General features: G+C 48.3%; 1 protein-coding gene across 6 annotated transcripts in view; it reads left to right on the top strand.

The window, feature by feature from the left end:
* stpg2 (sperm-tail PG-rich repeat containing 2) overlaps positions 1-27574 on the top strand; it is a 587689-nt gene that overhangs the window by 327914 nt on the left and 232201 nt on the right. For all 6 annotated transcript variants that reach the window (XM_038792784.1, XM_038792780.1, XM_038792783.1 and 3 more), the window contains one exon: positions 6913-7028. In XM_038792784.1, the coding sequence (XP_038648712.1) occupies positions 6913-7028 (116 nt within the window). The remainder of the gene's footprint in view (positions 1-6912; positions 7029-27574) is intronic.

Here is a 27574-nt window from a genome sequence, read left to right as displayed (position 1 = left end):
CAAGGTGCTGCCCGCCATAAATGACTTAATTACAGCTTTTATTTGCTAATCGCTCCGTAGGATGTTTTAGTACGTAAAAGGCTACTCTAATGCAAATTGTTAGATTGGTGCACACAATATGGATTAAATTTCAGGTTTTTTATGCACTATTTACTCTGAAAGCATTGTTGTGCTGTTGATGCGCAGATTTTAAAATTACTAAAACCTCCAGTGGCCCATTTAGCATGAATGTAGAGTAACTGACCTTTTATTAAATTCTGCTGGAAAGCATTAAGATTGCTGCGGCTGTTGACCCCTTCAGGTTCACCTGACCCCGTTCTCTGTACTCTTTAAAACAAAAATATTGCTTTTTAACACTGCTGTTTCTTTCTTTCCCTCTCCACTGATTCTCAACACTTTTCTTCACTCCTTCCTCAGTGTGCACAGGCACACCAACAAAGAATTGTGACCAAGAATCTTTTGTTGCTGAGGATCTGCAGCTATTAGGGGCTGGTTTAGCTCACCAGGCTAAATCGCTGGCTTTTAAAGCAGACCAAGCAGGCTAGCAGCACGGTTCGATTCCCGTACCAGCCTCCCCGGACAGGTGCCGGAATATGGCGACTAGGGGCTTTTCACAGTAACTTCATTGAAGCCTACTCGTGACAATAAGCGATTTTCATTTCATTTTCAATTCCCAGGGTATATTACAAAGCTCATAGATCAGCCAGTTATTTTCCCTTGTCTGTTTTCAGCAATGCAGGGGAGTCCCTGTCAAAACGGAAGCATAACCCAGCGTGAATGACCTCCCCCAATAAGATAAATATGCCTCTTTGGGTGAAGAAGTTCCTCCTAAACTCAGTCCTAATCTACTTCCCCTTATTTTGAGGCTATGCCTCCCGAGTTCTGCTTTCACCTGCCAGTGGAAACAACCTGCCCGCATCTATTCTGTCTATTCCCTTCATCATTTTATATGTTTCTATAAGATCCCGCCCTGCATCTTTCTAAATTCCAGCCAGTACAGTCCCAGTCTACTCAACCTCTCCTCGTAATCCAACCCCTTCAGCTCTGGGATTAACCTAGTGAATCTCCTCTGCACACCCTCCAGCGCCAGTACATCCTTTTTCAGGTAAGGAGACCAATACTGAACACAATACTCCAGGTGTGACCTCACTAACACCTTATACAATTGCAGCATAACCTCCCTAGTCTTAAACTCCATCCCTCTAGCAATAAAGGACTACAGGTGCACCTGTAAACCAAATATTTGCGACTCATGCACACCCAGGTCGCTCTGCACAGCGGTATGTTTTAATATTTTATAATTTAAGTAATAATCCCTTTTGCTATTATTCCTACCAAAATGGATAACCTCACATTTGTCAACATTGTATTCCATCTGCCAGACTCTAGCCCATTCACTTAACCTATCCAAATCCATCTGCAGACTTCCAGTATCCTCTGCACTTTTTGCTTTACCACTCATTTTAGTGTCATCTGCAAACTTGGACACATTGCCCTTGGCCCCCAACTCCAAATCACCTATGTAAATTGTGAACAATTGTGGGCCCAACACTGATCCCTGAGAGACACCAAGAGATTGCCAACCAGAGAAACACCCATTAATCCCCACACTTTGCTTTCTATTAATTAACCAATTCTCTATTCATGCTACTACTTTACCCTTAATGCCATGCATCTTTATCTTATGCAGAAATCTTGTCAAAAGCTTTCTGGAAATCCAGATATACCATATCCATTGGCTCCCCGTTATCTACCGCACTGGTAATGTCCTCAAAAAATTCCACTAAATTAGTTAGGCATGATCTGCCCTTTATTAACTCTACTGCGTCTGCCCAATGGGACAATTTCCATCCAGATGATTCGCTATTTCTGCCTTGATGGTAGATTCCAGCATCTTCCCTACTACCGAAGTTAAGCTCACTGGCCTTTAAGCTTTCTGCTTACCTCCTTTTTTAAACAGTGATGCCACGTTTGCTAATTTCCAATCTGCCGGGACCACCCCAGAGTCTAGTGAATTTTGGTAAATTATCACGAGTGCATCTGCAAATTCCCTAGCCATCTCTTTTAGCACTCTGGGATGCATTCCATCAGGGCCAGGAGACTTGTCTACCTTTAGCCCCATGAGCTTGCCCATCACTACCTCCTTAGTGATAACAATCCTCTCAAGGTCCTCACCTGTCACAGCCTCATTTCTATCATTCACTGGCATGTTATTTGTGTCTTCCACTGTGATGACCGACCTAAAAAACCTGTTCAGTTCCTCAGCCATTTCCTCATCTCCCATTATTAAATCTCCCTTCTCATCCTCTAAAGGACCAATATTTACCTTAGCCATTCTTTTTTGTTTTATATATTTACTAACTTTTACTATCTGTTTTTATATTCTGAGCAAGTTTACTGTCATAATCTATTTTAGTAAGAAGTCTTACAACACCAGGTTAAAGTCCAACAGATTTGTTTCAAACACGAGCTTTCGGAGCACTGCTCCTTCCTCAGGTGAATGGAGAGGTATGTTCCAGAAACATTTATATGGACAAAGTCAGAGACAATGCTTAGAATGCGAGCATTTCCGGGTAATCAAATCTTTACAGATCCAGAGATAGGGGGTAATCCCAGGTTAAAGAGGTGCGAATTGTCTCAAACCAGGACAGTTGGTAGGATTTTGCAAGTCCAGGCCAGATGGTGGGGGTGAATGTAATGCGACATGTCCTGCCTTGAGACAGTTCACACCTCTTTAACCTGGGATTACCCCCTATCTCTGGATCTGTGAAGATTTGATCACCCGCAAATGCTCGCATTCTAAGCATTGTCTGGCATCTCTGACTTTGTCTATATAAATTTTTCTAGAACATACCTCTCCATTCACCTGAGGAAGGAGCAGTGCTTCGAAAGCTCATGTTTGAAACAAACCTGTTGGACTTTAACCTGGTGTTGTAAGACTTCTTACTGTGCTCACCCCAGTCCAGCGCTGGCATCTCCACATCATAATCTATTTTACTCTTCTTTATAGCTTTTTTAGTAGCTTTATGTTGCCCCCTAAAGATTTACCAGTCCTCTAGTCTCCCACTAATCTTTTCCACTTTGTATGCTTTTTCCTTCAATTTGATTCTCTCCCTTATTTCCTTAGATATCCACGGTCGATTTTCCTTCTTTCTATCGTCCTTCCTTTTTGTTGGATTAAATCACTGCTGAGCACTGCGAAAAATCGCTTGGAAGGTTCCCCACTGTTCCTCAACTGTTTCACCATAAAGTCTTTGCTCCCAGTCTACCTTAGCTAGCTTATCTCTCATCCCATTGTAATCTCCTTTGTTTAAGCACAAAACACTAGTCTTTGATTTTACCTGCTCACCCTCTATCTGTACTTTAAATTCCACCATATTATGATCGCTCCTTCTGAGAGGATCCCTAACTATGAGATCATTAATCAATCCTGTCTCATTATGCAGGACCAGATCTAGGACCGCTTGTTCCCTCGCAGGTTCCATTACATACTGTTCGAGGAAACTATCGCGGATCATTCTATAAACTCCTCAAGGCTGCCTTGACCGACCTGGTTAAACCAATCGACATGTAGATTAAAATCCCCCATGATAACTGCTGTACCATTTCTACATGCATCAGTTATTTCTTTGTTTATTGCCTGCCCCACCATAATGTTACTATTTGGTGGCCGATAAACTACTCCCATCAGTGAGTTTTCTGCCTTACTATTCCTGATTTCCACCCAAATGGATTCAACCTTATCCTCCATAGCACCGATGTCATCCCTTACTATTGCCCGGATGTCATCCTTCAATAACAGAGCTACACCACCTCCCTTACCATCCACTCTGTCCTTCTGAATAGTTTGATACCCTTGGATATTTAACTCCCAGTCGTGACCATCCTTTAACCATGTTTCATTAATGGCCACTAACTCATAGTCATTCACGATGATTTGCGCCATCAACTCATTTACCTTATTCCGAATACTACGAGTATTCAGGCAAAGTACACTTATGTTGGCTTTTCTACCTCTGCTTTGAATCTTAACACCTTGATCAGTAACGTCTCCTGAGTTATTTTTCCTCTTAACGCTTCTCCTAATTTTCCTTGTCGTTGAACCCATAACTTCATGTAACAACCTGCCGCGTCGCTTTCCATTTATGTTTTTACTTCCCATTTTATTCCTTTTAGTATTACTGGGCCTATTCACTGAGCTCCCCTGAGTCACTGTACCTTTTTGATTTTTGACTATGGCTTCTCTGCCTTACACTTTCCCCCTTACTGCCTTTTGTTTCTGCCCTTGTTTTACTGCCTTCCGACTTCCTGCATCATTTCCCATCCCCCTGCCACATTAGTTTAAACACTCCCCAACCGCTCAAGCAAATAGCCCCCCCAGTTCCAGTCCTGCCCAGGTGTAACCCGTCCAGTTTGTACAAGTTCCTCCTCCCCCAATGCCCCAGGAATCTGAAACCCTCCCCCTGACACCATACCTTCAGCCACGTATTCATCCTATATATCCTGTCATTTCCGCTCTGACTAGCACGTGGCCCCGGTCGTAATCCTGAGATCACTGCCTTCGAGGTCCAATTTCTTAACTTCCTTCCTAGCTCTCTGTATTCTGCTTTTAGGACCTCATCCCTTTTTTTACTATGTCGTTTGTACCGATGTGTACCACGACCACTGGCTGTTCAACCCCCCCCCCCCTCCCCCCTCCAGAATGTCCTGTACACGCACCAAGACATCCTTGACCCTAGCACCAGGGAGGCAACATACCATCCTGGAGTCTTGTTTGCGGCCACAGAAACACCTGTCTATTTCCCTTACAGTTGAATCCCCTATAACTTTAGCACTGTCACACTTTTCACCCCTCCCTCTGCAGCAGAACCAACCATGGTGCCACAAGTTTGGCTGTTGCTGTTTTCCCTGAGAGACCATTCCCCTCAACAGTATCCAAAGCGGTTTATGTGTTCTGCAGGGGAATGGCCACAGGAAACTCCTGCACTACCTGCCTCGCTCTCTTGCTCTGTCTGGTGGTCACCCATTCCCTTCCTGCCTCCGGAGTCTGAGCCTGCGGTGTGACCACCTCTCTGTACGTGCTATCCACGATGCTCTCTGACTCACGGATGCTCCACAGTGTCTCCAGCCGCCGTTCCAGCTCTGAAACCCGAGCTCTCAGGAGCTGTAACTGGAGACACTTCCTGCACACATGCTGACCCTGGGGACTGGAACTGTCCTCAGCCTGCAACAGGAGCAAGAGGAGCAGACCACGCCTTGGAGCTGTCCTGCCATGATTTATTCCTTTAAATTAAATTTTTGAAATTAAACTTTAGAAAAATGTTTTTGTGTTGGATTATATCCAATCTCCTGTCTACTATTTAATTAGCTTTATCCCTGAGTATTTATCTTGCTTGATCTGACAACAAATTCAATAGTGATTTACTTGAAATTAAAAAAGTTATTTAATTAAAATTTTAAAACTTATTTAAATCAACTTAAAAATAGTAATTTATAGTAATTTAAATCAACCCAAAATAGTTATTTAAGTGAGATTTTAAAATTAAAAAATAGTAATTCAAATGAACTTAAAAATAGTAATTTAAATCAAATTAAAAATAGTAACTCCACAAATATTCAAATTTAGCCCAGTCTGCCTTTCAGCCAATCAGGTCACAGTCTCCTGTGACGTCACTTTACCGGGTTTCTTTCAATTTTGAAATAAACAAACAGACAAGCAGCTGTCCGACCTGCAGCGCAATGTCTCGCGCAGGTCCACTCCTCTCTGCTCCCTGAAGGTAAGTGAAGGCCTCGAACCTGGCGCTGCCTTTACCCTCTCCCCTGCAGCACTGTCCCGCGCAGGTCCGCCCCTCTCTAATCCCTCTTCTAACACTTGTTAGAAATGGCATACATTCATATACAGGGACCCGTTCTCTGAAAGTGAAAGGAATATGTTCAAGAGGGTCAGGTAGTATTGAGGAAGCAAGGGGGCTGCAAAAGGACTTGGACAGGCTAGGAGAGTGGACAAAGAATGAAATGAAAAATGAATGAAAATCGCTTATTGTCACAAGTAGGCTTCAAATGAAGTTACTGTGATAAGCCCCTAGTCGCCACATTCCGGCGCCTGTTCGGGGAGGCTGGTACGGGAATTGAACCGTGCTTCTGGCCTGCCTTGGTCTGCTTTGAAAGCCAGCGATTTAGCCCTGTGCTAAACAGCCCCGTTGTGGAAGATGAAATACAATGTGGAAAAGTGTGAGGTTTTGCACTTTGGAAGGAGGAATGGAGGCAAAGACTATTTTCTAAATGGGGAAACGCTTAGGAAATCAGAAGCACAAAAGGACTTGGGAGTCCTTGTTCAAGATTCTCTTCAGGTTAATGTGCAGCTTCAGTCAGCAGTTAGGAAGGCAAATGCAATGTTAGCATTCATGTTGACGAAAAAAATTGCAGGTCTCTTCAGAAGGAGCTGGGGGAGTGGGACGAATAGTTCTTTTAAACAACTGGACAAGGCACGAGAGGTTGCATGGCCTCCTTCTGTGCTGTGTGATTCTGTGATGCCATTGTTTCCGAGGAGGTTTTACCAGGAAACATTTGTAAAGAACAAACTTATAGCAGCAATCAAATAGTTTGACTCAATAATATTTCCCCCTTTATTTGCCTCTTTTTTTTTTAAGTGTGCAGGTAAGTGTGGTCGCACAGACAGAACAAACAAAGTAATTTTGGAGTTTATTTTAAGAAATCCAGGATTGTAACTTTCCTCAAACCACTTTGCGCTTCTCAGCAAAAACAAACAATGCTGTCAATAAATGAGCTAGATTGGCATTCATTAGTTCTTGAGCTTGATTTGGGATCTGATGTATGACGAGCTCCATGGGGAAAAAGCCATTGCCAGTCCAGATTCCATTCATCAATTCCTTTTTTAACATTGCTCCTCAGGACCTGGTGCGTACAAACCCATCCTCAAGTCCACACCCAAGTTGGCTTTAATAGTATCCAGGCAGCCACGCTTTAAAGACCAAAGTTTCCGCACTCCCGGACCGGCAGATTATGAGGTAAGGCACTTGCTTATTCTACCCACTGTTTTAAACAAGAACAGGTTGTCTCTCTTACATAGGTGGCTTCTTAGAACATCTTTTGATCTCCAAAAAGGAAAGGTTTGCAATGATGCTAGGAGAAGTTAAGAAGGAGCATGTGAACAGGAATCGGCCCCTCAAGCCTGTTCCACCATCTCGTTCGGTCATAGCTGATCTGCATCTCAACTCCATCTACTCCATCTACCCTCAGTGCTCTTGCTGAACGAAAGTGTATCCATCTCAGGTTTGAAACTTTAGTTGACTGTCTGGTGGGAGTGGAGAGGAGTGAAGTAAAAATGGAGGTGGTGGATTGACTGCCCTATTCCCACTCTGACTGGAGTCCTGACGTTGGGAGTCTAAGGAGTCAGGTGGTACTGGGTTGTCAGTCTGCTAGAATTGCCCAGTAATGTCCAAGTGTTGAATATTATCTCCTGGGGACTTTCTATGTGTGTAGTAGATTCTGCTCACCGTGCTTTCAGATGTCTACTCCATGCTTCAAACTCCAGCTTCCAGCCCTTTCTCCAAATGTGTTTACTTTTCTCTGAATCCAAACCCAGCCTTAACGGAATAAGCATAATGTACATTGATTGTAACAGACTCACATCATCAAACATAGAACAATTGAACACTAAAACACCCAAGAGCAAACCCCTGGAACAATATTTTGAGTGACGATTTCATTGTCAGTGACCATTTCCATTTATTAGTTGCAAATGTATTCCCGATGTATTTTGCAACATCGAGGGCCGAAGGGCCTGTACTGCGCTGTAATGTTCTATGTTCTAGATGTGGGGACAGGCTGTTTGACAGTCAAAAAAAAATCACTCAATTAAGTAACAAAGAGCCTGCTCGCCATGCCATGCAAAGAGTTTGCGATTGGCGGGCATGGGAAGGGGAGGCGTTAGTGTTAAAGTTTCTTTTTGCTGGACTTCCACAGGAATAACGTGAGCTGCTGCTGCCCTTGGCTCCACAATCCTCTTTCCTGATTGCACCCAATCCCCCCCTCCACCCAAACATCAGATCAGTGTCCAGAGTGCAGACATTGATCCAATCGGTCCTCTCTTCTGATGGTTAAGACTCACCCTACTGTGCATTACCCTAATTCACAAAGCAAATGTCCAATATGAGAGTTGTTGTGTATTGAGACCACAGGCGTTAGCCGGTCAATTAAGTAACAGTTGAGAGCTTACAACAATTCTATGCTCAATTAATTTTGTAGGTGGCAGTGGGGGCAAAATAACTCAAGTAAGCATCTGTATTTCAGGGGGGGGGGGGGGGGGGTCTCCGCTGTTTTATATACACATATACATACACACACTCTTCCTGTATGAAGATAAAATCCAGCAATGCAGCAAGAATTAGTTGTGGCATAGGAAGAGGCTTCAAAACGAAAGGGGGAAAACAATGACACTTTGAGTAATTATAGTACCACCAGTTCACAATTTTAATGATTAGTATGGTAGTAATCTAATAAATGTATAATGCACTGATTCATTGTACGTCACGCTACATGAAGCAGCTGACTGTACATCTTGTTTCAAAATGTTATTGTGCCCTAGCCCTGGTTCAAACAAGAACCTTTTGTGTTGTTTCTGCCTTGATAAAGAGGCACACCTACCCAAAGCTTATCTACTGACGTAAGGGATATTTTGACCTTTTCACTGTCGATATAACGGCAGGTATATTTAATGGATGAAAATCTCTCCTCTTCCTTGGATCTGACCTTCTATATTTGATACATTGACGGTTGACATAAGAAGAAAGACTTGCATTTCCATAGCACCGTTCACACCCTCAGGGCATCCCGAAATGCTTTGTGGCCAATTGTTCTCTTTGAAGCGTAGTCACCGGTGTGAAGTTGGATTTGCAGCAGCCGTTTCGTGCACAGCAAGCTCCCACGAATGTGGTCAAGGACACATCGACTTTTTTTTTAGTGATGTTGATGAGGGAGGAATCTTGAAGGTCCTGAGTTCACATCCTGCTCACACTTCAGTGCAGCACTGTCGGAGTTGCCATCTTCTGGATGAGCCGCTAAACTGAGGCGCTGCCTGCCCTCTCGAGTAGATGCAAAATAATCTTGTGGAACTGTTATGAAAAAGAGCGAGCGAATTCTCCCTGGTGCCTTGCCGAATATTGACTGTCTCAGCCAACATCACTTAAAACAGAGAACCTGGTGGGTATAATGTTGCTGATTGAGGAAACTTTATGCGTGCACATCGGCTGCTGGGTTTGATATATCAGTTCGGTGAGTAAAGTGGTCTGGGGCTTCCTGAGATTGTAAAAGGCACACAAGTCTTTTTTCTTACCAGCATTAGGTGACTCAGCGTGAGAATTGGATTTGGGACTGGTCCATTCTGAATGGCTGATGATGAAAAACATTCCTCTTCAGACTCCTTTCAAATAGGTTATCATTCTGTTATGGATAGGGACGAGATGCTGGTTAATTTCCCCATTTTTCACCTCTCAACAGTTCGCAACAAGATGTATTTGAGAGAAGGGGTATTAAAAAATTTTTTTTTTAGAGTAGCCAATTAATTAAGGGGAAATTTAGCATAGCCAATCCACCTACCCTGCACATCTTTGGGTTGTGGGGGCAAATCCCACGCAAACACGGGGAGAATGTGCAAACTCCACACGGGCAGTGACCCGGGGCTGGGATCGAACCTGGGACCTCAGTGCCGTGAGGCAGCTGTGCTAACCACTGCGCCACCGTGCTGCCCAAGAGAAGGAGTAACCACTTTAGTGCTGTCACTTTTGAGGAAAGACACAAAAGAAGCTTTCTTGTAAGTTTAGATCAAAGGAAAAGTATATTTTCACAACCACCAGAATATAATCACAGCAATCACCAGTCCTCATTCACACGAGACACACAATAAAAGATGATTTCTAACAATGTAGCATGCACTTAGATTTCTTAAAGTCCCAAAAGTCAATGTTACTCTTGTTTTTCAAGAAGGTTGTCGGGAGCATTGCAGACCTGACAATTGTCCTTGGTTTACTGGAGGAAACATAGACGTTGAAGATGATGAACTCCCAATTGTTTAATCCAGGCAACAACAGATTTCTGTTTTTTACAGCTGAAGTTGTAGTTGAGACCCTGTGGCAAAATATAGAGCGCGATTCAGCAACCCCGCAGCACCCACTGTGGATCTGGGCACAACCGGCGAATCGTGAGTGAGCCCCAAATCGGGCTCCCGCCAGGCATGAAGCCACACGTGAGTCACCTGACTCACTCAGCCAGGCGTGATTGGGTCTCTTCCTAGCTGGGTAAGATTTAGATCTGAATATTTAAATGAGCATTATTGCTCACTTAAATACCCGGACGATGGATTCACCTTGGGCCTGGGACCCACCGGCTGCGCCTGGGAGAGATCGCCAGGCCGCTGTTTACGTGGACCAATCGTAATGGAAACTGGGGGTGCCCCCTCGGCCATTGGAGATCCCTGAGTGGCCGGGAACAGGGCAAGGTGGCACCCTGACACCCCCCCCCCCCCTCCCCAGCACCTTGGCCCCCTGGCAGCCTGGGAACCCTACCAGGGTGCCAGGCTGGCACTGCCAGTTGGCTGGCAGGTATCGGGCCTGGGGTGGCCTTGCCAAGTAGAGATGGGGTGAATGGAGGTTGGAGGGGCGGAGATGTCAGAAATGCAGGGGGGCCTGAGGGGGGCGGGGGGGGGGGGGGGGGGGGGGGGGGGGGGGGGGGGGGGGGGAGGGGGGGGGGTGAAGATCGGGGCTGCCGGACACAATGATGCCCTTATCTGTGAGGAGCCTTTCCTGCTGCGCAGCCTGAGCTCGCCAACAGGAAATCGCTCTAAATGCGGCTTTGATGGGAGAAACTCCTTGAGGTAAAGGATAATGGCAAAATGCCATTGGGTGGTGGGATGTTTCTTGCCCTGCAGTTGCCGGGAAATACCTCGCCAAACATGTCATTCAGCGGACATTTAAAAAAACCTTTCCAATTAAGGGGCAACTTAGCGTGGCCAATTCCCCTACCCTGCACATCTTTGGGTTGTGGGGATGAAACCCATGGAGTTCATCATCTTCAACGCCTATGTTTCCTCCAGTGAACCAAAGAGAATTATCAGGTCTGCAATGCTCCCGACAACCTTCTTGAAAAACAAGAGTAACATTGACTTTTGGGACTTTAAGAAATCTAAGTGGAGAATGTGCAAACTCCACACGGACAGTGACCCGGGGCCAGGATCAAACCTGGTTCCTCGGCATCTTTCAGTAAACTTTAATTACAATTCGCTGAATCGCGCCCATAATCTTGCAGGTAAAGCAAATTAATACCACTCCACTGCCTGTGGAGGGTTTTCTAAGCAGGGTTCCTCCTTTTGTAATGTGAGATGCTTCCCTCTGATGCTCGTATCCCCAGACAGGATTCTTTGGGCTGTTATTAGAATAATAACGAGACATTTGCTGCCACGTGGCTGTTTCTGTCATGCAACCACAGAATCAAGATTCCCATTATTCACACAAATGAGTGGATGGCATGAGCCATTGCCACACAATGGGGAATGAATAAAACAATTTCCGCCTTACTTGTGATAAAGTGGTTCCTTGCAAATGCTCTTTGTCGGATCTCAAGTTTGCAGACGCCAAGTCTGGAGTGACCTTTGTGTCCCAGTTTCTGTAAACATCCTGACAATTGTAACTGTGAATTCCACAAGTGACCTATTGCATCCTGATGTCCCTTCTTTAATGAAGTTTGTGTGGTTTGTGTGATTCGTTCGGCAGAGTTCACCACGCTCTGCAGTTTCTTGCGATCTTGGACCGAGCAGTTGACATACCAGGCTGCGATGCAGCCAGATAGGATGCTCTCTATCGCTCATCTGCACAATGGGAATAAGCAGCCCAGTCATTGTGTAACAATTATTAAAGACTATTAAAGAAAATAAAAGACTACTAGAGAAAAGACATACACACGAACAGGACTATACCACACCAAGAAAATTTAAGTATATGAATTACTAAATCCGAACAGTTAACGTAAAACGTACCCCTAGTTCCAAAATATATCCATGATCTCAGTGGCGGCACAGTGGCACAGTGGTTAGCACTGCTGCCTCTCAGCACCAGGGACCCGGGTCGATTGCAGCCTTGGGTAACTGTCTGTGTAGAGTTTGCATGTTCCTCCCCGTGTATGCATTGGTTTCCTCCGGGTGCTCCCGATTTCCTCCCACAGTCGAAAGATGTGCAGGTCAGGTGGATTGGCCTTTCTAAATTGCCCCTGAGTGTACAAAAGATGTACAGATTTGGTGGGGTTACGGGAATAGGACAGAGGAGTGGACGTAGTTAGGATGCTCTTTCAGAGGGTTAGTGCAAGCTCGGTGGCCTGAACGGCCTTCTTCTGCACTATAGGAATTCTATGGTTCTATAGATCCTGAACTCCTTAAGATTTCACCTTTCCCCAAACAACATCCAAATTAAATAGATCTATAAATCAAAACCAGCTTATAGCTACCATCCAATATAGGGATGATAATCAGATCTGGGAACCATCTTGTCCAGTGAAGACATTTAAACTGGCTTTACAAAGGTTTCTGCACTGCCTTGGTTCTAAGACTTAGAGACTGTTAGATGTATACTTGGTCCTCTTGGTCATTATATGTAAAACCTGGGCTCCAGGCTGCTAGATGTAAACTGGCCTCCCTGCTTATGAGAGTGCTGGAAATTATACCAGTCTTCCCCTTTGATTCTGAATTCTGTATATTTGACTGTATGCTCCCCGACAATCCTTGATTCTAGGAATTAGCATGTGTGTACCTCACCAATCTCCTAATCATCTAGGTAAGCTAATAGGCAATTCACACCTGATTCTATCTCAATGCCTGCTAACCTCGTTACTGGGGTCTTTTGGTCTTTGGTCTTTTGAATACTGGCTACTGCCGTTGCTAGGCAGATTTCTACCTGTTGCTGGGCAAATGGCACCCTATTATGTCTTGTTAAATTCGTTTTACTGCTGTTACCAGGCAAATCCATGACACTTGCGTACTTGAAGTATTTTGATTAGCACAGGGCTAATTCGCTGGCTTTGAAAGCAGACCAAGCAGGCCAGCAGCACGGTTCGATTCCCGTAACAGCCTCCCCGAACAGGCGCCGGAATGTGGCGACTAGGGGCTTTTCACAGTAACTTCATTGAAGCCTACTCGTCACAATAAGCGATTTTCATTTCATTTTTTTCAATTGACTCAGGAACAGTGTTGGTGTTGATCTCTTGAACAATCTTTGTCCAAAATGTGTGTTCCATTGGCTGGCAGGTTGGACTGTGTTAAAGTTTGTGTTTGATCACTGCTTTCCCAAGTGGAGTGGACTAGGAAGTGTCTGTGCTTAATAAGGAGACACATGTGTTACATATAGAAAATTCTGTAGAACCCACAGAACAGAAAGGTTATCCATGCTGCTGTTTATACTCCACCCAAGCCCACTGTCGCCCGACTTCCTTTCACCCCGTGAACACATCCTTTTCTTTCTCCCTTATGCATTTACCTGGTTTACCCATCAACACCATTTGTCTGAACCGTTCCTTGTGGCCGCATGTTCCACATTCCTACCCCTCTTTAGTTTTCAGGTTCCAATCGATTGGCTTCAGGTAGGTTCGAATTTGGAATCTCCAAAGCCACATTTATACCACAGCAGTCTGTAATGCTGCCCCATGTTGTGCGACAGACTCTATTTTTCTTTTAATTGCCTAAAACCCTTCAGCAAGACTGATTTCTACTCTTGGGATTGATCAGGTAGATTTGATTAATCGCCTATTGAAATCTTCTGGCAGGTACCAATAAACAGGCATATCTTCGGACTGCGAACATTCAGCAGACTGAGAAGCAACAATTACCCACATGCCCAGTCAGAGTTTAAACAAATAGAAGGTCAATATGCGGCTTCATTTGCACTTCACCACCTTAACAATCGATTCTGTGAATGAATCTCGTTGCACTAGAATTGCCGATTCTACCTTTTTCTTAACGGCCAGTCACAAAATCATAATACTGATCCCTGCCTTCTAAGTTGGAATGTAATGGGTTTCAACCTTGACTCGGAGACTCGAGCTGAAAAATCAGAGACACCCGTGCAGTACTGAGGGAGTGCTGCACTGTTGGGAAGGCAGTCTCCTGGGTCAGATTAAATGGGGGCACCATCTGTTCTCTCAGATGGTTAGAAATGATCCCAGAGAAGTATTTTGAAGAAGAGCAGGAGAGTTCTCCCTGGAGTCCTGGTTGATATTCATCTCTCGATCAACATCAGTTGAAAAAAAAACAATTGTCTGGTCGTTATCACATTGCTCCTTCTGCACAAATTGGCTGCTGTGGATTGGATTTGTTTATTGTCACGTGCACCGAGGTACAGTGAAAAGTATTTATCTGCGAGTAGCTCAACAGATCATTCAGTACATGGGAAGAAAATGGAATAAAAGAAAATACATAATAGGGCAACACAGGGTATACAATGTAACTACATAAGCACCGGCATTGGATGAAGCATACAGGGCGGAGTGTTAATGAGGTCAGTCAATAAGAGGGTCATTTAGGAGTCTGGTAACAGTGGGGAAGAAGCTGTTTTTGAGTCTGATCGTGCGTGTTCTCAGACTTCTGTATCTCCTGCCCGATGGAAGAAGTTGGAAGAGTGAGTAAGCCAGGTGGGAGGGGTCTTTGATTATGCTGCCCGTTTTCCCCAGGCAGCGGGAAGGTGTAGATGGAGTCAATGGGTGGGAATGATCGACTGGGCGGTGTTCACGACTCTCTGAAGTTTCTCGCTGTCCTGGGCCGAGCAGTTGCCATACCAGGCTGTGATGCAGCCAGACAGGATGCTTTCTATGGTGCATCTGTAAAAGTTGGTAAGGGTTAATGTGGACATGCCAAATTTCCTTAGTTTCCTGTGGAAGTGTAGGCGCTGTTGTGCTTTCTTAGTGGTAGCGCGACCTGGATTGATCAGGACAGATTTTTGGAGATGTGTACCCCTAGGAATTTGAAACTGCTAACCATCTCCACCTCGGCCCCGTTGATGCTGACAGGGGTGTGTACAGCACTTTGCTTCCTGAAGTCAATGACTAGCTCTTTCTACATGTGTTTCCTACATGTGACTATGCTTCAAAACGGCTTCCTTGGCTGCAAAATGCATCGCGGCATCCTGAAATTGTGAAGATGCTCTCTAAAAACAACCATTCCTGAGCTCGATAGCAAGCAGCTGACAATACGTCTTGTACATGCCTGCCATACGCAGACTGTGTCTGAACGTGACACAAATTATGGTTTTAGAAACTCCAGCGTTAAAAGAAGCAATGAATTCAGCGAAGGACTATTCCGGGCAGGACCAACCACTTCACCCCGCTTAAGTGTTGCTCTGAAGATTTAAAGCTCCATTTCATCTTTCACCCATGCATTTGTGAGTAAACAGCCGAAACTTTCCTTGCAAAGATTTGCTTTTAATTCAAACAAAATTAGTTTAAGTGGCGTGCAAATGGCTCAGCACATTTTTGTAGTATTCTATAAACACACGCCATTTGGCCCATCAGAACAGTGCAGGAAATATTCAGCAGCATCTGTGGAAAGAGAAACACATAATGTTTACAACGAGAGGTCGCAGATAGAGGTTGAGAGACGGTAGATTTAGAACTGAGATGAGGAGGAACTACTTCTCGCAGAGGGTGGTAAATTTGTGGAACTCGCTGTCCCATAGTGTGGTGGAATCTGAATCATTAAATTATTTCAAGAAGGGGATAGATATATTTTTGATTTTAAAAATGGATCAAATGGATATGGGGAATAGGTGGGGAGGTGGATTTGAGATCAGGAAGAGATCAGCCAATGATTTGATTGAACGGCGAGACAGGCTCGAAGGGCTGAATTGCCAACCTCTGCTCCTAATATCTATGTTCCTGTGTTTTAAATCAAATATGGCTCTTAATAAGAACCAAAGTTCCCAGTTCTGTACTTCCAGATTCTGAAGAAGTATTACATTTTACTCGAAATGTTAATTTTGGCGCTTTCTCAGATGCCGCCAGATCTGCTGAGATTTTTCAGCAATTTCTGTTTTAATTCAGATTTCCAGTATCTGCAGTGTTTTGCTTTTATATGACAGTCTGTACTGCTGTTTATGTTCCACACTATTCCATTCCATCCCAGCAGCATATCTTTTGAGGGTGGCATGTTAGCATATGGTTAGCACTGTTGCTTCACAGCACCAGGTCCCAGGTTCGATGCCCGGCTTGGGTTTCTGTCTGAGCAGAGTCTGCACTTTCTTCCTGTGTCTGTGTCGGTTTCCTCTGGAATGTTCATTCCTTTATCCCTCTTCTGTTTATCTAACTTCCCTTTAAATGCAACAATACTATTCATCTCAAACATGAGATCCAAATTACAATCACTTGGTGAGTAAGATTATGGAAATGAAGTAGTGTATAAAATCCTCCTTGAAGCCGTCAAATTACAAGAATAAAATGGTTGGCATTTACAATGGCACCGTACCTCATAGGAAAGTCCAAAGTGCTTGATGATTGTGAATCCTTTTTGAATTGTTTTGTCGTTGTGACTGAGAAAAGAAAGACTTGCATTTATTTAGCACCTTTCAAGACCCTAGGATGTCCCACGGTGCTTTACAGCCAATTAAGCATTTTCCAATGTTGTTAGTGTTGTAACATAGGAAACACATTGGCGCACAAGGTCACACAAACAGCAATCTGATCGTCACCAGGTATCTGCTATTTATTGGTGTTAATTGAGGGAAAATAGCCTGAGGCCTCCAGGGAGATCTTTCCTGCCCTAGTTTGAAACAGTGCCACAATATATTTTACATTCACCCGAGAAAAGTGGCAGATGTGTCATTCGAAAAGACAAGAAACTAGACAAAACCTCATTCCAAAGACAATTTGGAAACAACAGACATTTGCTGGTCAGAATTTAGGAACTTCCATTTCTTTTAATTTGGAGATTAACTCAAAGGCGGCACATTCAACAGTACAGGACTCCCTCAGTACTGACCCTCTGACAGTGCAGCACTCCCTCAGTACTGACCTGTGACAGTGCAGCACTCCCTCAGTACTGACCCTCTGACAGTGCAGCACTCCCTCAGTACTGACCTGTGACAGTGCAGCACTCCCTCAGTACTGACCCTCTGACAGTGCAGCACTCCCTCAGCACTGACCCTTTGACAGTGCAGCACTCCCTCAGTACTGACCCTCTGACAGTGCGGCACTCCCTCAGTACTGACCCTCTGACAGTGCAGCACTCCCTCAGTACTGACCCTCTGACAGTGCAGCACTCCCTCAGTACTGACCCTCTGACAGTGCAGCACTCCCTCAGTACTGACCCTCTGACAGTGCCGCACTCCCTCAGTACTGACCCTCTGACAGTGCAGCACTCCCTCAGTACTGACCCTCTGACAGTGCAGCACTCCCTCAGTACTGACCCTCTGACAGTGCGGCTCCCTCAGTACTGACCCTCTGACAGTGCAACACTCCCTCAGTACTGACCCTCTGACAGTGCAGCACTCCCTCAGTACTGACCCTCTGACAGTGCGGCTCCCTCAGTACTGACCCTCTGACAGTGCGGCTCTCCCTCAGTACTGACCCTCTGACAGTGCGGCTCTCCCTCAGTACTGACCCTCTGACAGTACGGCACTCCCTCAGTACTGACCCCCTGACAGTGCAGCACTCCCTCAGTACTGACCCTCTGACAGTGCGGCACTCCCTCAGTACTGACCCTCTGACAGTGCAGCACTCCCTCAGTACTGACCCTCTGACAGTGCAGCACTCCCTCAGTACTGACCCTCTGACAGTGCAGCACTCCCTCAGTACTGACCCTCTGACAGTGCCGCACTCCCTCAGTACTGACCCTCTGACAGTGCAGCACTCCCTCAGTACTGACTCTCTGACAGTGCGGCACTCCCTCAGTACTGACCCTCTGACAGTGCGGCACTCCCTCAGTACTGACCCTCTGACAGTGCAGCACTCCCTCAGTACTGACCCTCTGACAGTGCGGCACTCCCTCAGTACTGACCCTCTGACAGTGCAGCACTCCCTCAGTACTGACCCTCTGACAGTGCGGCTCCCTCAGTACTGACCCTCTGACAGTGCAACACTCCCTCAGTACTGACCCTCTGACAGTGCAGCACTCCCTCAGTACTGACCCTCTGACAGTGCGGCTCCCTCAGTACTGACCCTCTGACAGTGCGGCTCTCCCTCAGTACTGACCCTCTGACAGTACGGCACTCCCTCAGTACTGACCCCCTGACAGTGCAGAACTCCCTCAGTACTGACCCTCTGACAGTGCGGCGCTCCCTCAGTACTGACCCTCTGACAGTACAGCACTCCCTCAGTACTGACCCTCTGACAGTGCAGCACTCCCTCAGTACTGACCCTCTGACAGTGCAGCACTCCCTCAGTACTGACCCTCTGACAGTGCAGCACTACCTCAGTACTGACCCTCTGACAGTGCGGCTCCCTCAGTACTGACCCTCTGACAGTGCGGCTCTCCCTCAGTACTGACCCTCTGACAGTACGGCACTCCCTCAGTACTGACCCCCTGACAGTGCAGAACTCCCTCAGTACTGACCCTCTGACAGTGCGGCGCTCCCTCAGTACTGACCCTCTGACAGTGCGGCGCTCCCTCAGTACTGACCCTCTGACAGTACAGCACTCCCTCAGTACTGACCCTCTGACAGTGCAGCACTCCCTCAGTACTGACCCTCTGACAGTGCAGCACTCCCTCAGTACTGACCCTCTGACAGTGCAGCACTACCTCAGTACTGACCCTCTGACAGTGCGGCTCCCTCAGTACTGACCCTCTGACAGTGCGGCTCTCCCTCAGTACTGACCCTCTGACAGTACGGCACTCCCTCAGTACTGACCCCCTGACAGTGCAGAACTCCCTCAGTACTGACCCTCTGACAGTGCGGCGCTCCCTCAGTACTGACCCTCTGACAGTACAGCACTCCCTCAGTACTGACCCTCTGACAGTGCAGCACTCCCTCAGTACTGACCCTCTGACAGTGCGGCACTCCCTCAGTACTGTCCCTCTGACAGTGCAGCACTCCCTCAGTACTGACCCTCTGACAGTGCAGCACTCCCTCAGTACTGACCCTCTGACAGTGCAGCACTCCCTCAGTACTGACCCTCTGACAGTGCAGGGCTCCCTCAGTACTGACCCTCTGACAGTGCGGCACTCCCTCAGTACTGACCCTCTGACTGTGCAGCACTCCCTCAGTACTGACCCTCTGACAGTGCGGCACTCCCTCAGTACTGACCCTCTGACTGTGCAGCACTCCCTCAGTACTGACCCTCTGACAGTGCGGCACTCCCTCAGTACTGACCCTCTGACAGTGCAGCACTCCCTCAGTACTGACTCTCTGACAGTGCAGCACTCCCTCTGTACTGACCCTCTGACAGTGCAGCACTCCCTCAGTACTGACCCTCTGACATTGCAGCACTCCCTCAGTACTGACTCTCTGACAGTGCAGCACTCCCTCTGTACTGACCCTCTGACAGTGCAGCACTCCCTCAGGACTGACCCTCTGACAGTGCGGCACTCCCTCAGTACTGACCTGTGACAGTGCAGCACTCCCTCAGTACTGAACATCTGACAGTGCAGCACTCCCTCAGTACTGACCCTCTGACAGTGCGGCACTCCCTCAGTACTGACCCTCTGACAGTGCGGCACTCCCTCAGTACTGACCCTCTGACAGTGCGGCACTCCCTCAGTACTGACCCTCTGACAGTGCGGCACTCCCTCAGTACTGACCCTCTGACAGTGCAGCGCTCCCTCAGTACTGACCCTCTGACAGTGCAGCACTCCCTCAGTACTGACCCTCTGACAGTGCGGCACTCCCTCAGTACTGACCCTCTGACAGTGCGGCACTCCCTCAGTACTGACCCTCTGACAGTGCGGCACTCCCTCAGTACTGACCCTCTGACAGTGCAGCACTCCCTCAGTACTGACCCTCTGACAGTGCGGCACTCCCTCAGTACTGACCCTCTGACAGTGCGGCACTCCCTCAGTACTGACCCTCTGACAGTGCGGCACTCCCTCAGTACTGACCCTCTGACAGTGCAGCGCTCCCTCAGTACTGACCCTCTGACAGTGCAGCACTCCCTCAGTACTGACCCTCTGACAGTGCGGCACTCCCTCAGTACTGACCCTCTGACAGTGCGGCACTCCCTCAGTACTGACCCTCTGACAGTGCGGCACTCCCTCAGTACTGACCCTCTGACAGTGCAGCACTCCCTCAGTACTGACCCTCTGACAGTGCAGCACTCCCTCAGTACTGACCCTCTGACAGTGCAGCACTCCCTCAGTACTGACCCTCTGACAGTGCAGCACTCCCTCAGTACTGACCCTCTGACAGTGCAGCACTCCCTCAGTACTGACCCTCTGACAGTGCGGCACTCCCTCAGTACTGACCCTCTGACAGTGCAGCACTCCCTCAGTACTGACTCTCTGACAGTGCAGCACTCCCTCTGTACTGACCCTCTGACAGTGCAGCACTCCCTCAGTACTGACCCTCTGACATTGCAGCACTCCCTCAGTACTGACTCTCTGACAGTGCAGCACTCCCTCTGTACTGACCCTCTGACAGTGCAGCACTCCCTCAGGACTGACCCTCTGACAGTGCGGCACTCCCTCAGTACTGACCTGTGACAGTGCAGCACTCCCTCAGTACTGAACATCTGACAGTGCAGCACTCCCTCAGTACTGACCCTCTGACAGTGCGGCACTCCCTCAGTACTGACCCTCTGACAGTGCGGCACTCCCTCAGTACTGACCCTCTGACAGTGCGGCACTCCCTCAGTACTGACCCTCTGACAGTGCAGCACTCTCTCAGTACTGACCCTCTGACAGTGCGGCACTCCCTCAGTACTGACCCTCTGACAGTGCAGCACTCCCTCAGTACTGACCCTCTGACAGTGCAGCTCTCCCTCAGTACTGACCCTCTGACAGTGCGGCACTCCCTCAGTACTGACCCTCTGACAGTGCAGCACTCCCTCAGTACTGACCCTCTGACAGTGTGGCACTCCCTCAGTACTGACCCTCTGACAGTGCGGCACTCCCTCAGTACTGACCCTCTGACAGTGCAGCACTCCCTCAGTACTGACCGTCTGACAGTGCGGCACTCCCTCAGTACTGACCCTCTGACAGTGCAGCACTCCCTCAGTACTGACCCTCTGACAGTGCAGCACTCCCTCAGTACTGACCCTCTGACAGTGCGGCACTCCCTCGGTACTGACACTCTGACAGTGCGGCGCTCCCTCAGTACTGACCCTCTGACAGTACAGCACTCCCTCAGTACTGACCCTCTGACAGTGCGGCTCCCTCAGTACTGACCCTCTGACAGTGCGGCTCTCCCTCAGTACTGACCCTCTGACAGTACGGCACTCCCTCAGTACTGACCCCCTGACAGTGCAGAACTCCCTCAGTACTGACCCTCTGACAGTGCGGCGCTCCCTCAGTACTGACCCTCTGACAGTACAGCACTCCCTCAGTACTGACCCTCTGACAGTGCAGCACTCCCTCAGTACTGACCCTCTGACAGTGCGGCACTCCCTCAGTACTGTCCCTCTGACAGTGCAGCACTCCCTCAGTACTGACCCTCTGACAGTGCAGCACTCCCTCAGTACTGACCCTCTGACAGTGCAGCACTCCCTCAGTACTGACCCTCTGACAGTGCAGGGCTCCCTCAGTACTGACCCTCTGACAGTGCGGCACTCCCTCAGTACTGACCCTCTGACTGTGCAGCACTCCCTCAGTACTGACCCTCTGACAGTGCGGCACTCCCTCAGTACTGACCCTCTGACTGTGCAGCACTCCCTCAGTACTGACCCTCTGACAGTGCGGCACTCCCTCAGTACTGACCCTCTGACAGTGCAGCACTCCCTCAGTACTGACTCTCTGACAGTGCAGCACTCCCTCTGTACTGACCCTCTGACAGTGCAGCACTCCCTCAGTACTGACCCTCTGACATTGCAGCACTCCCTCAGTACTGACTCTCTGACAGTGCAGCACTCCCTCTGTACTGACCCTCTGACAGTGCAGCACTCCCTCAGGACTGACCCTCTGACAGTGCGGCACTCCCTCAGTACTGACCTGTGACAGTGCAGCACTCCCTCAGTACTGAACATCTGACAGTGCAGCACTCCCTCAGTACTGACCCTCTGACAGTGCGGCACTCCCTCAGTACTGACCCTCTGACAGTGCGGCACTCCCTCAGTACTGACCCTCTGACAGTGCGGCACTCCCTCAGTACTGACCCTCTGACAGTGCGGCACTCCCTCAGTACTGACCCTCTGACAGTGCAGCGCTCCCTCAGTACTGACCCTCTGACAGTGCAGCACTCCCTCAGTACTGACCCTCTGACAGTGCGGCACTCCCTCAGTACTGACCCTCTGACAGTGCGGCACTCCCTCAGTACTGACCCTCTGACAGTGCGGCACTCCCTCAGTACTGACCCTCTGACAGTGCAGCACTCCCTCAGTACTGACCCTCTGACAGTGCGGCACTCCCTCAGTACTGACCCTCTGACAGTGCGGCACTCCCTCAGTACTGACCCTCTGACAGTGCGGCACTCCCTCAGTACTGACCCTCTGACAGTGCAGCGCTCCCTCAGTACTGACCCTCTGACAGTGCAGCACTCCCTCAGTACTGACCCTCTGACAGTGCGGCACTCCCTCAGTACTGACCCTCTGACAGTGCGGCACTCCCTCAGTACTGACCCTCTGACAGTGCGGCACTCCCTCAGTACTGACCCTCTGACAGTGCAGCACTCCCTCAGTACTGACCCTCTGACAGTGCAGCACTCCCTCAGTACTGACCCTCTGACAGTGCAGCACTCCCTCAGTACTGACCCTCTGACAGTGCAGCACTCCCTCAGTACTGACCCTCTGACAGTGCAGCACTCCCTCAGTACTGACCCTCTGACAGTGCGGCACTCCCTCAGTACTGACCCTCTGACAGTGCAGCACTCCCTCAGTACTGACTCTCTGACAGTGCAGCACTCCCTCTGTACTGACCCTCTGACAGTGCAGCACTCCCTCAGTACTGACCCTCTGACATTGCAGCACTCCCTCAGTACTGACTCTCTGACAGTGCAGCACTCCCTCTGTACTGACCCTCTGACAGTGCAGCACTCCCTCAGGACTGACCCTCTGACAGTGCGGCACTCCCTCAGTACTGACCTGTGACAGTGCAGCACTCCCTCAGTACTGAACATCTGACAGTGCAGCACTCCCTCAGTACTGACCCTCTGACAGTGCGGCACTCCCTCAGTACTGACCCTCTGACAGTGCGGCACTCCCTCAGTACTGACCCTCTGACAGTGCGGCACTCCCTCAGTACTGACCCTCTGACAGTGCAGCACTCCCTCAGTACTGACCCTCTGACAGTGCGGCACTCCCTCAATCCTGACCCTCTGACAGTGCAGCACTCCCTCAGTACTGACCCTCTGACAGTGCAGCTCTCCCTCAGTACTGACCCTCTGACAGTGCGGCACTCCCTCAGTACTGACCCTCTGACAGTGCAGCACTCCCTCAGTACTGACCCTCTGACAGTGTGGCACTCCCTCAGTACTGACCCTCTGACAGTGCGGCACTCCCTCAGTACTGACCCTCTGACAGTGCAGCACTCCCTCAGTACTGACCGTCTGACAGTGCGGCACTCCCTCAGTACTGACCCTCTGACAGTGCAGCACTCCCTCAGTACTGACCCTCTGACAGTGCAGCACTCCCTCAGTACTGACCCTCTGACAGTGCGGCACTCCCTCAGTACTGACCCTCTGATAGTGCAGCACTCCCTCGGTACTGACACTCTGACAGTGCGGCGCTCCCTCAGTACTGACCCTCTGACAGTACAGCACTCCCTCAGTACTGACCCTCTGACAGTGCAGCACTCCCTCAGTACTGACCCTCTGGCAGTGTGGCACTCCCTCAGTACTGACCCTCTGACAGTGCAGCACTCCCTCAGTACTGACCCTCTGACAGTGCAGCACTCCCTCAGTACTGACCCTCTGACAGTGCGGCACTCCCTCAGTACTGACCCTCTGACAGTGCGGCACTCCCTCAGTACTGACCCTCTGACAGTGCAGCACTCCCTCAGTACTGACCCTCTGACAGTGCGGCACTCCCTCAGTACTGACCCTCTGACAGTGCAGCGCTCCCTCAGTACTGACCCTCTGACAGTGGAGCACTCCCTCAGTACTGACCCTCTGACAGTGCAGCACTCCCTCAGTACTGACCCTCTGACAGTGCAGCACTCCCTCAGTACTGACCCTCTGACAGTGCAGCGCTCCCTCAGTACTGACCCTCTGACAGTGCAGCACTCCCTCAGTACTGACCCTCTGACAGTGCAGCACTCCCTCAGTACTGACCCTCTGACAGTGCAGCACTCCCTCAGTACTGACCCTCTGACAGTGCAGCACTCCCTCAGTACTGACCCTCTGACAGTGCAGCACTCCCTCAGTACTGACCCTCTGACAGTGCAGCGCTCCCTCAGTACTGACCCTCTGACAGTGCGGCACTCCCTCAGCACTGACCCTCTGACAGTGCAGCACTCCCTCAGTACTGACCCTCTGACAGTGCGGCACTCCCTCAGCACTGACCCTCTGACAGTGCGGCACTCCCTCAGTACTGACCCTCTGACAGTGCGGCACTCCCTCAGTACTGACCCTCTGACAGTGCGGCACTCCCTCAGTACTGACCCTCTGACAGTGCGGCGCTCCCTCAGTACTGACCCTCTGACAGTGCAGCGCTCCCTCAATACTGACCCTCTGACAGTGCGGCGCTCCCTCAGTACTGACCCTCTGACAGTGCAGCACTCCCTCAGTACTGACCCTCTGACAGTGCGGCGCTCCCTCAGTACTGACCCTCTGACAGTGCGGCACTCCCTCAGTACTGACCCTCTGACAGTGCGGCACTCCCTCAGTACTGACCCTCTGACAGTGCAGCACTCCCTCAGTACTGACCCTCTGACAGTGCAGCACTCCCTCAGTACTGACCCTCTGACAGTGCAGCGCTCCCTCAGTACTGACCCTCTGACAGTGCAGCGCTCCCTCAGTACTGACCCTCTGACAGTGCAGCACTCCCTCAGTACTGACCCTCTGACAGTGCGGCACTCCCTCAGTACTGACCCTCTGACAGTGCAGCACTCCCTCAGTACTGACCCTCTGACAGTGCAGCACTCGCTCAGTACTGACCCTCTGACAGTGCGGCGCTCCCTCAGTACTGACCCTCTGACAGTGCGGCACTCCCTCAGTACTGACCCTCTGACAGTGCAGCACTCCCTCAGTACTGACCCTCTGACAGTGCGGCACTCCCTCAGTACTGACCCTCTGACAGATTTGTCCCAGTGCTTTGGAAGAAACTGAGCCTCAAGATATGGTATCCAGATCCATGCAAATAATTTGAAATGTTTATAAATATTCTCAGAAAAGGGGATGCACAAATTGACATTTTCAGCTTCACGTTAGTGGAGCCAATCCCTGATTGGATCTGTATTTTGTTAATATATTTACGTCTGGCTGCACTGATACATTGTCATGTGAGAGTACCTTTAAGAAATGGGTGTTTTTATAGAATAATGTAGTGGGTGTACCTTTAGGAAATGGGTATTTATTATTGCAGTGATGTCAGAGAGTGGGTGGAGCTGGGCTGTCTGTCAGCTTTTTACTTTCGCCTTAGGCTTTTTGCTGCAGGGTGGGTTTGGTTTCATTTTTGTTTTGGAGAAGCTGCAATCACAGCAGGATGTGTGTGAATCTCTGCAAGCTTATAAAGGCGTTTTTAAGTCTTATGGATGTTAAAAGGAAAGCTAAAAGGATTATTTAGTGTTGTTGTCTTTGGGGGTTGTATTTGAATTAATGGTTGCCAAGATGTTCACTGTATGTTTTAAAAAGGTTAACTTGAGTTCATAGAATAAACATTGTTTTGCTTTTAAAAATACTTTTCCATTTCTGCTGTACCACACCTGTTGAGTGGGCCGTGTGCTCCCCATACCACAATCTATTAAAAGTTGTGGGTCAGGTGAACTCCATGATACACTTTAAGGTTCCCTAAACCCTAGTCCATAACAAATTGGGGGCTCGTCCGGGATAAAAGTCTATCTATTGGATTGGCTTAGTGAACTTAAAGAAAGTGAGGGGTGAACATAGTGGTTGCTTTTCAGGTGTGGTATTTTGGTTTAAGAAGGGAGTGTGTTGTGGACAATGGCTCTTTCAGAGTGGTCACATGCTGTACCTTACGGACAGTGGGGTGGAGACGGTCACACGCTGTACCTTACAGACAGAGACTAAAAGCAGACTGTTAGGTTTGGCAAAAATATTGCAGTTAACATTACCTGACAAAATGTCAAAAGATGAGGTAATTATGGCGGTGGCTAAGCATTCAAAGTTGCCTCAGATACAGTCTTACTCATTAGAAATGGCAAAGGTCCAGTTGCAGATTAAGCAACTTGACCATGAAAAATAATTAAAGTAGCTTGAATATGCAATGAGAGAAAAAGAAAGAGAAAGGGAGATACAGATCAGGGAAAAAGAAAAGGAGAGAGATGAATGAAACAAAGAAAGAGATAGAGAGGAAAAGGAAAGAGATAGAGAGGAAAGAAAAAAAGAGAGTTTGAACTTCAGAAAATGGCTATGAAGCGTAACAGTCAGTTAAAATTGGCAGATGTAAAGGGAAATATACAGTTGGAGGATAGTGATGAGGATAGTGAGAAAGAGCGTCATTGTCGAAGGCTTGGTGCGGATCGTTTTAAATATGTCCAAGCATTGCCAAGGTTTGACGAGAAGGAGGTGGAAGCCTTTTTAATTTCATTTGAGAAGGTAGCTAAACAAATGAAATGGCCACAGGACATTTGGGTATTACTGATTCAAATAAAGCTGGTGGGTTGGGCTAGTGACGTGTTTGCATCACTATTGGAGGAGGTATCTGGGGCATATGAGGAAGTGAAAAAATCCATATTAGGTGCATATGAACTAGTGCCTGAAGCTTACAGACAAAGGTTCAGAAATTTAAGGAAAGAATTTGGTCAAACATACTTGGGGTTTGAAAGGCTCAAACAGAGTAATTTTGATAGATGGATAAGGGATTTGAAAATAGACCAAACATATGAAGCTCTCAGAGAAATTATACTTTTGGGGGAGTTTAAAAATTCAATTCTTGATGTAGTGAGAACTCATGTGGAAGAGCAGAGGGTTAAAACTGTGAGGTTAGCAGCAGAAATGGCAGATGATTATGAATTAGTTCATAAATCAAAGCTTGTTTCCAACATCAGTTTCAGCCTGTGAGGGATAGAAACTGGGGACATGAGAAATACTCAAATGGTAGCATGGTGGTTAGCATCAATGCTTCACAGCTCCAGTGGTCCCAGGTTCGATTCCCGGCTGGGTCACTGTCTGTGTGGAGTCTGCACGTCCTCCCCGTGTGTGCATGGGTTTCCTCCGGGTGCTCCGGTTTCCTCCCACAGTCCAAAGATGTGCGGGTTAGGTGGATTGGCCATGCTAAATTGCCCGTAGTGTAAGGTTAATGGGGGGGATTGTTGGGTTACGGGTAT

The sequence above is a fragment of the Scyliorhinus canicula genome, chromosome 3 (assembly GCF_902713615.1).
Source record: "Scyliorhinus canicula chromosome 3, sScyCan1.1, whole genome shotgun sequence".
NCBI classification, from domain to species: Eukaryota; Metazoa; Chordata; class Chondrichthyes; order Carcharhiniformes; family Scyliorhinidae; genus Scyliorhinus; species Scyliorhinus canicula.
Note: the sequence above shows the minus strand (reverse complement) of the source record. Positions and strands in the feature narration are given on the sequence as shown.